General features: G+C 40.4%; 1 protein-coding gene across 1 annotated transcript in view; it reads right to left on the bottom strand.

The window, feature by feature from the left end:
• Positions 1 to 3,355: 3,355 nt before the first annotated feature.
• The window catches only part of LOC117254244 (adenylate cyclase type 1-like), a 67,935-nt gene continuing 61,670 nt past the window's right edge, over positions 3,356 to 9,620 (bottom strand). The window contains exons 17-20 of the mRNA XM_033622377.2: positions 9,100 to 9,198; positions 8,638 to 8,752; positions 6,795 to 6,919; positions 3,356 to 6,017 (exon numbers count right to left, since the gene is read on the bottom strand). Coding sequence (XP_033478268.2) covers positions 5,688 to 6,017; positions 6,795 to 6,919; positions 8,638 to 8,752; positions 9,100 to 9,198 — 669 coding nt within the window. The 3' untranslated portion in view covers positions 3,356 to 5,687. The remainder of the gene's footprint in view (positions 6,018 to 6,794; positions 6,920 to 8,637; positions 8,753 to 9,099; positions 9,199 to 9,620) is intronic.

Here is a 9,620-nt window from a genome sequence, read left to right as displayed (position 1 = left end):
AAACCTAAATCATGTGCGTATGTAGGCAAAATGTAAACACTTTGTTACATTGAAAGAGACTGTATGCAGTCTGTACATTTCCTGTGAAAACAGAAGTGTATTTTGAGGACAGACAATGCATGTAACAGGCTGAAGTTGACAAGGCGCCTCAAAACATCAACAATCAATGCACTAAGGGTACCTTGCACATCATATCTTGATGTGGAAAGCCCATTACCAAATGTTGATACGTGACAAGGCTGGAGTGGGAATGTGTAGTGTTTTCTATCCCCCCAAAACAGGCGTGGCCTTGATGTTTATATGCTGGTCTACTGGCAGTGGGTTTTTGCAGCTGTTTGACGGCAAGAATGTCAAATGTCCAAGTAAAGTCATTTACTGTTTCGGGGTTGTCTAGCTCTGATCCAGGATGTATTATAGTATTGTTGGGCTATCTGAGGATACTGGAGCTTTATTTGAATCAGAGCTGATTTGCTATTTTGGATTCAATGCTTTGGATATCGGGGGGAGGGTCTAACATTTTATGGCTGCTCTGCCCCTTTTTTTCCCATCACCCCTCTCCCAGTTTCCGTTACGGTTAGATTTACAATCAGGTAATTATGAGACAAGTAGTCTTGTGGCTTGCCAAGCTGTTCTCCTCTGTAGTTCAATGCAGACAATAAAAGGTCTGATGCTTTAACTGACAACATCAGGTTCAAATCATGTTTACATTTAATCATTGATGTTTAGGTGCCATTTTTGATTTTATATGGGCTGTATCATGCCTATGTCAAGGCAGATGCTAGACCACTTCTGCTGTCCGCCTTACATGAGGTTAAAGGGCTGTGTCTCTGGTGTCTCTGGCTGACTTTTTATGCTCTGCAGACTCTGCCAAGGGGAATAATCCTCACTGCGTAAAGACTTTAAGAGATGTCTGATGATGATGTCTGTAAAACTCCACACAGTGAAAAAGAAACAAACAAACTTGGAAGGAGTTGGCAACAAGAAATGTTCATATTTCTGTACGAACAAACACACGTAACAGTAACCTGGCGCACCAGATGGTTTGTTACACAGAACTATCTGAGAAGCTGTCGTTGGAAACTGTTTGACAAAGGGCTAACTTCAACCAGTCAGACCAACAAATGGGATACTGCATACTTCCGATTTTCTTCACCACCAGCGGAGACATCATAAATGTTGTCACACACACCTAAACCATGCCCGTAGCTGCCAGTAGATCCCCACAGGACGCTGATTGGTGGTTCAGACACAAACGCATCACATGAAGCCTGCAAGATGGATTTTCTCGAGAATACAGTTGCCGTTCCAGGGAAGCATAACAGTGACTTCAAAATATATTGATTTGGTCCAACAGTATTGTTTACAGGATGCAAACTATAAACATTTTAGACTACATACAGTCTAAAATACTCATCACAAAATGTCTCTGCCCAGTTGAAATGATTCCACAAAATCATTTCAACTACTGCACTCAGTCACTAACAGTGATGTGTCAGGTGACTATCTGGGCTTCAGAGCTCAGGTTTCAGGACCTCCACAGGTGTAATTAATTACATGAATCATGTGCAGCCATGATTGGTGTTATTGATTCCACCTGTGCCTTTTCTGCTATTCAATGCCAAAGTGTCTGCAGTGAAAAAGACCACGTCTCACATTAATGGAAATCTCTGTAAGTTTTGTTTGACCATCTTAAACTGTAACAGACTGCTTGGCTGTTGTCAGCTCTTCTTTATGAACTTGTGTTGTTTGGTCAGGCTTTGTTTAAACTTTTGAAACTCTAATTTCAAGTTTTGTAGAGACCTGAGATATTTCCAATTACACTAAATATACTGTGTAAGCAACATTTTGAAGACATTTGTGTAATGTGTCTTTAAACAGTTGCTTGTTCCAACTTCTCAAATGTGAACATATGCTGTTTTTCTCTGTTTATATGATATCTTAGGATTTTGGACAGTTGCTCCTCCAGAAATGTTTCATAGTGGTGGCCAGATGGGGCCACGGAAATTCTGAGGGGTGGCACACCAAAACCAAAAGTCATAACTGAATTTTATGGATTCTATTATGGTGCTGGAGTATGTAGGCTAATTTTAAACTATGCCATGATGAGACTTACATACTGATATACTTTGGTGTCTTATTTTACAGTTAACCTGATGTGCATGGACTGACATCTGCACAAATATCATTTTGAGTGCCACAACATTTCTGTTTTAATGTGTCTACCTTCATATACACGTGTTAGGTGATTAATTGTTCTTCAGATAAGCTGGTAATCATTTTCCTTAAAAAGACAAATTTACAGCCACTCCTCGAGGAAGGCACCCATTTTGAGGTTAGTTGGGCAAATGTAATGATGTCAGATTGGACCAGTGCAAAGTTCTTCTATTTTGTGCTCTTCATTTGTTGAAATCCATCTTATTACCACAGTGACCTTTCTTTAAGGTCAAAGATTTAGGATTTAGTGGGCTCCATTGGCAGAGATGGAACATTATATTCACATATTTTCATTAGTGTATAATCACCTGAAAGTAAGAATTGTTGAGTTTGCGTTACTTTAAAATGACACCTTTACATCTCCATACGAAGCGGGTCCTTATCCATAGAGTTGTGTCGTCTGTACAGTAGCCCAGAATGGACAAACCTAACACTGACTCTAGATAGGGCATTTTTTAACTTCAGCAAACTAACTGCTAGATGGTACTTAGTCCCACATACAGGACCTTTACATCTGTACGTCTTTTTTGTTTTTTGATTTTTTGAATAAACTTGTATTTCTGCATTAATTTATTTTGACGTTACTTTTAACCTCAACTTTGTATTGTCCTGAATCATTGTTTTGAAAAGTGATATATACATTGTTATTATTATTATTATTATAATTATTATTATTATTGTTATTGTCACTACTACTACTTTTACTACTACGTAATGTTTAAATTATTATTTTTTAAAATAAAAAAAAACAACAAAGACAAAAAAACTACAGCCCTCATCACTTGTACTCTATTACAGTTCATTGTGTTTTTGCTCCCAACAATGTTGCAACACTCGTGGTGTTTATCTGCACATATCGTACAGGATCTGCTCTCTACACTTTCATAATCTCTGCTGTCATGTTTTTCTGGTCGCAGTTGTGTTCACAAGATCAGCAGGAGGTTCCTCCTGGACAACTGGCTGACATTGACCCGCATGTTGCTCCAAACTTCTTACATCAGCTACTCTGTTTTTCTACTGTTACGTAACTTTATAACTGAGTTTGATGGCCTCTCCATATGCACCACGTTTGTGTGTGTGCGTGTGTGTGTGTGTGTGTGTGTGTGTGTGTGTAAGTGAAAAGAATGAGCACAGGAAGAGCTGTTTTTACTCCAGGAGACACGTCCCCTCTGGCTTTATTTTTATAATCATAATACGTCAATATCATTGCAGTGCAAACACTTAGTATAAAATATCGTCTTTAACAAAATTTACATTCACATAAAACATCTCAATAAATACATCTTCAACAAAAGAACTTGACAAATATCGGATCATTCGTAATATATCTCTGAAAAAAGACTCTACAATGTACAATAATAGCAAGTAATACCTACATGTAACAATTGAAACCCGTATCATACAGTATGAAAATATCCAATTTACAGGAAAAAATATTGTACATAACTCCTTTCCATCAACTTTCCATCAAACTGTTTAAAGCAAGTGTATAAAAATCCTCATTTTTAATCTCTTAGAAACTTAAAGTAAGCATTCAAGCTACTATATAGACTTTAAATCTATTTTTGAAATATGATAAGAAGTACAACAACATCATTTCATTCAGGTTATGGTGTCCAAATAAATCTCTCCAAAAATCAACACTTGCCATCATTTGATCATTGAGTTACAAAACCATTAAGGAACAGCTCAAACAGTAAAAATACAGGCATTCGACAAAAAAGAAAAATCCACAATAACCGTAGCCAAACATTCCGTTGTGCTACAGCTCAACACCAAAAGTTTGATATGTTTATGAAAATAGGTTGGCACATTTGAAAAACCAGCTACCTGTTGACTACAGCAGGAGCGGGGAGGAGGAGGATCCCCCGGCCTGATGTCAAACCGTCCTGAAAATGTCCTCGAAAAAGGTTTCACACACCAAGCTCATGAAGAAGACACGGGTCAAAAAAGCACCTTACATTCAAGAGGACCGCTACCTTTAGCGCATGCATGAGGACTACATTAAAACAGAGTCACTGTGTGTCCGCTGCTCGGCCTGTATGAATGTTTCATCAAAGCATGCATGTAAGAGCCACAGGCTTGCAGGCAGTGCATGCTAGAACAGATTAGAGGAGAGTTAATGGCTGTGGTAAGCCGTACTGTGAGTAGCATGCTCTACCATAGAATAAATCATCTGGATTTGTATGAGGAAGCCAGACACGGAGGTTTGGGTGTCTCCTCATAAACAGCAGTTTTCTTCTCTTGACCAAAGCAGCTTTTAGTTCATAAAAATAGTAGAACTGAATATTTTAACAATAGAAAATATTTCTTAATAAACAAGCACGCAGAAAAAATGTTCTTCTTATTCTTCTTTTTAAATAGAATTCCATGAGGAAGGAAATCACACTCACACAATACAGAAAATAAGTTTTTCTAAGTCATGCTTCAAATCCACAGAGATACAGACCAGTGTGACTAGCTATGCACACTCTATTGGCTACATACACTATCAGGTCAAAATAGGATCCAGCTGGCTACAGCATGCAAGGGGCTGAGATAGGAGACGAACTGATTTATTGCTACACTTTGACGAGGAAGAATCTGGAAGTCAAGCATCACAGGGAAACAGACAGCAAACATGACTGAAATGCAGCAGTGGCATCATGCACTTAAAGACACTGAGCGGTTCGGCTCAGGGAATCAAGAGTTTACCTCATGTGCCGTCGCAGGGTTAAAGTGAAGGGGCATAAACGTCCAGGAAATGATTGAGGTCAATGCCCTGTCGTATTTTGGCGAGTTTGTACCATTAACTGCCATTTACAATTATACATTTGGCTTCATCCACTTTAAAAACAGATATCTGGACAACAATGCCCTTGTAATTAACTCATCTGAATTGGTGTCCAATAAATCAATGGAGGATCTAAAAGGCAACAAAAAAGATGGCAAGAAACTCATTGTGAGGAGTGGTCGCTAAGGCAACAGCACTGATTTGGTTTTATACTGAGAGAAAAGGGTCAGCTAAAGTACTTAAAGGAATTTTCCGGATGTGGTTGTTGTTGCTAGAGGCTTGCGTGCTACACTATCAATTGTGCAATTGTTTTGATTATGATGCTGATTTCGTTTATTATAGTTGTGGAAACAGTTTTTTAGGAGTCGACTCTGATTGTTTCACAGAGCAACGTGGCTAAAGCATCCTGTATCATGTTCACGACATCCCGCGGCATCAAACAACAAACAGGGCTCGAGTGTGCAGGGAGAGTCCCACCGAGGCAGCCTCAGTCCTAAAGTCCAGGCCTGAGTGCAGGCCTCCCATTGGACAATCAGTGTCTCAGCTGCATCCCACAGACAGTAGAAGAAGAGTGGAGGTCAGCTCTACTTTTTCCTGTTTTGATAAACTCTCTGTGTTACTGCTGCCTTGTTGATCATCCACGCTGTTTCCCCACCTCCATTCTTATTTTCTTGTTTTCCACGATCACCATGGAGATCCGTCACACTGTTGCCATGGGGACAGAGGGCAGGTACCTGGTGGTGCTGGTGGAGGTGGTCGGCTTGGCCGTGCTCGGGCTCGGGGTCCTTGTGGTGCTGTAGGTGGTGATGGTAGGGGCAGGGCTCAGCCTTGTGCACACACTGCCCTGAGCGAACGCGCTTGACCGGCGCTCAGCATTGGTGGGCTGCTGCTGGATTTGAGACGGCCTGCTGCCTTGTCTGCGGCCTTCAAGGAAGTACGTGAGCATCTGACCTTTGCCTTTCACACTGACCTGGCCCCGGCAGACAAAGTCGTAGTAGTCTGTGATGAGACGATGAACGTCCTCCGTCACCTGGAGAGGAAACATGGGCGGATGAAGTTTCTCAGGATGTTTTACAGATGTCAGATCCTCATATTAGGAGATAGTTGAAGACAAGGACACAGTGTTTTCACTTAAAACAATCTACAAAAGAACATGACATTGTCAGAGGTTATTACTGGTGACTTATAGTAAGTTTTTAAGTCTGCTTTCTGTCTGAGAGTTAGATAAGGAGATGTCTGTATGCTAAATATGAAACTACAACCATCAGACATTAGCTTAGCTTAGCATAAAGACTGGAAACAGAGGGAAAAAGCTAGCCTGGCTCTGTCTGATGCATTTTCTTTATTTTTTTACCTGCACCTGCACAGAAATGTGTGGCTTTACACGGAGCTGAGATTTGGACTATTTCTTGACAAATAACAGTTTATTCACCCAGCACTTCTGCACAGTGTCTTAGACTATAGCACGGGCTGCCAGATATGGTGTGAGACAGGTTTTGGATCCTTGTGCAGTCACAGTGGTACCAAACATGGCAACTTTACTATAATAAGAAGACATCAGAAAGCTACACACAGCCACTGCACACAGAGGCTCTTTGCCAAGAAACAGTTCCAGGTAAACTAGTTCAAACTAAACTGACGTCTCCTTAAAAGCACAAATTGTTGTTTTTTCTGTTTGAATGCTCTTCGGTTTTTATGCTTTCCTTTTGACCAGGTCTCCCTTGAAACAGATTCTAATCTTATTAACACTTTTACCTGATGATATAAAGGAAAACAAAGGAGACCACAGTGGACTGAAGGACTCTACCTGTATCTTTCCTTGTACTCCAGTGCTGTCCATCCTGCTGGCTACGTTCACTGTGTTTCCCCAAATGTCATACTGTGGTCTTCTGGCTCCGATCACTCCTGCCACCACTGGTCCCACGTTGATACCTGGACACATGGACAAAACATTCATTTTCAATGAAAACACTGGTTTAAGCTTAGGACTTGCATGTTTTTGCTTTTATGTTTCATGTGAACCAGAGTTTTTACAGAATCAAAATCATTTTCGTGACTGGAGTCTGACTTGAGCCCAAAATCTCAAGTTGTAAGTGCTCTCAGTCAGATTACAATAAACTTATCTAATTTTCATCTGTTTTTAACTATCATGAATACAATTTTGTGTTATGTATTGAGCCTTATGTTTTGTTCAGTGCACCTTCAAAGCCTTATATGAGGAGTATAGCAAATGCAGTTCCCTGTTTGCTCTACAAATGTACTAGATTAGATAATGTAATAATAATTAAATTACACCAGGAGAAGAAATACAGATAGTCTTCAAAAGCTGCTACTGCACTTCCATGTCGGGGAGAGAGTTGTGATTTATAGGGTAAATGCATCATTAACTAAAAGTGCCCTCGGTGCAGTGCAGATCATTGCCAGGCAGCTATGTTCTAGCTGCAACAAAGCTGCCAGAGCTGATTGTAGCAATATATGTGGTGCAGCTGTATCAATGGAACTGTCAGTCCCAGCTCCCTAATAGTCAAGATGGTGGCAAAGAGAACTAAACTCTTTTTTTTTCATCTCGTATTAATTATGCCTAACTTTGGTGGACCATAACATATTGGGTATGGAATTAATCTGCAGATGCTCTGGGCTCATATTAGACCAAACTTTTCTATTGAAGTCAGTTTTCTATGTGTTTACTCCATCTTGTTACTCACTGCATGAGTAAGGTAAACTCTCAATCAAAAAATATAAAAATGCAAGTCTTTTTCACAAACAATCCAAGGCACACTGTAGAGTTTGTGCAAAAATTAATATGCTTTTATTTTATATGGCAATACAGATTAAAATGGCCAAGACGTAGCAAGAGATCCTTGAGCATATAGTCATAAACACGCACACAAACTGTTAGGCTGATTGATCCACTAGTTTGCAAGATTAGCTGCGGACAGACAGATACACACAATACACACGCACACACATAAACGCATGCATGCACACACACAACGAAATGCATGATCCCCTCTCGGGCGATACCTGGCGGAGGTAATAAGCTTTTCCTAATTACCTTTTGATTACTACATTAATCTATCTTTAGTATCGCAAAACAAATAAACCATTGTTACTAATTACACCACTGTGACAGCATGTCTCTGCAAGTCCAAGGCTCTGCTTCATCTTTATAGCCACAGCTCTGTAGGTTTTAGAGGTTAGACAGCAACATGACATGTGCAGACCAAATGAAACTAGGCCAAACTTTGTTTTTCTGCCCTTTCTGGAAATACAGCATTACGCAAATTACCAAAAGTTGCTTTTCTGCAGAGGGGGTTCAGCCAAGCGCACAAACACATGGAGTTTTTACACATGGTGTCCCACAGTCTGCAGACAGGATGGCATTGTGTACACCAGGTTACGCTGGGATTAAACAAGGGCTCCTGCTGCAGGCTCCCCACAGGATACCCAACACAATGGAACCCAGAACTTCAGGTCTCGCTGTGACGAGCTTCCTGGAGGGAACACTCATTCTGTGATGCATTTCCCTCCAACTTTACCGGCACAGAGTGTCAGTTCTGTCCAGTGCAATAGGTCAGAACATCCAACGCCAATGTTTACGTAGACCAGTGTGTGTGTGTGTGTGTGCATGTGTGTGTCTTTTCACTCACCTACTCTCAGGACAAAGTCATTGTAAGACTGGTAGTTGATGGCATCCAGGACGTCGAACATGTCAATGGCAAAATCTGACACTGTGCATAAATGTGAGGTGATGGACTTCTTCACCTGTGAATCAGAGAAACACACAACTATCAGGAAAACACAGATTTATACATAATTAGTCATAAAAAGTCAAAACCACCCCTGCAACAGGTTGTTATGTTTGCAGAAGGAAAGGAACTTTATGAACGCAGAATATGCTGACGCCACAGAGGCCCATAATCCCTCACAGAGGATTTGTGGAGTGAAACGTGACAGCGCTCTAAATATCAACACTCAGAAAATAGCTACCTGCAAACACCGGGCCTCTCAAAACTGCCGTGTGCGTTCGAAACAGTTTCGAAATGTGCTAATACCCTGCAAACACACACAAAAACTCATACAGGATCTAAATATAGCTGCTGCATGTGTACCTTGGAGGCAGTTGTAGGAACCAGCCCTACTGCAGCCATGTATGTACTGCCAATAGTCTTGATTTTCTCAATATCCCTGTAGCACTCTCTGTCCATCAGCTGGTAGGAAAAAGAAAAAAAAGAAAACAGGGATAAAAACAGGAGGAAAGCATTACTACTATTACAAATTTCAAATCAAATTGGAGTAAATTGTCAGTTTAAGCTCATATATATTATAGGTTGTGTTGGCAAACAAATCCAAACGCAATTTAAAATGAACTATTTTAGCGTGTTTGAGTAAATTAATGCTTTATGTTGCTGATTATAGATTCAAGCAGGCCGAAAGTCATCTGTAAGTAATTCCTTATTTTGAAGAACTTTCCCAACCGCAACCATTGCTTATTATATTGCGTCAATAAACACAGTATTTTTTTAAACCCTCAGTCATGGCCACAATGTCATCTTTGAAAATGACATTATGGAGGACACATTGCACCAGAGCTTCACCCCAAATTCTCCAAAGGCAGAGGGAGGCAGAAATG

Source organism: Epinephelus lanceolatus, chromosome 6 (genome assembly GCF_041903045.1).
Source record: "Epinephelus lanceolatus isolate andai-2023 chromosome 6, ASM4190304v1, whole genome shotgun sequence".
NCBI classification, from domain to species: Eukaryota; Metazoa; Chordata; class Actinopteri; order Perciformes; family Serranidae; genus Epinephelus; species Epinephelus lanceolatus.
This window is presented reverse-complemented; position numbering and strand designations above follow the sequence as displayed.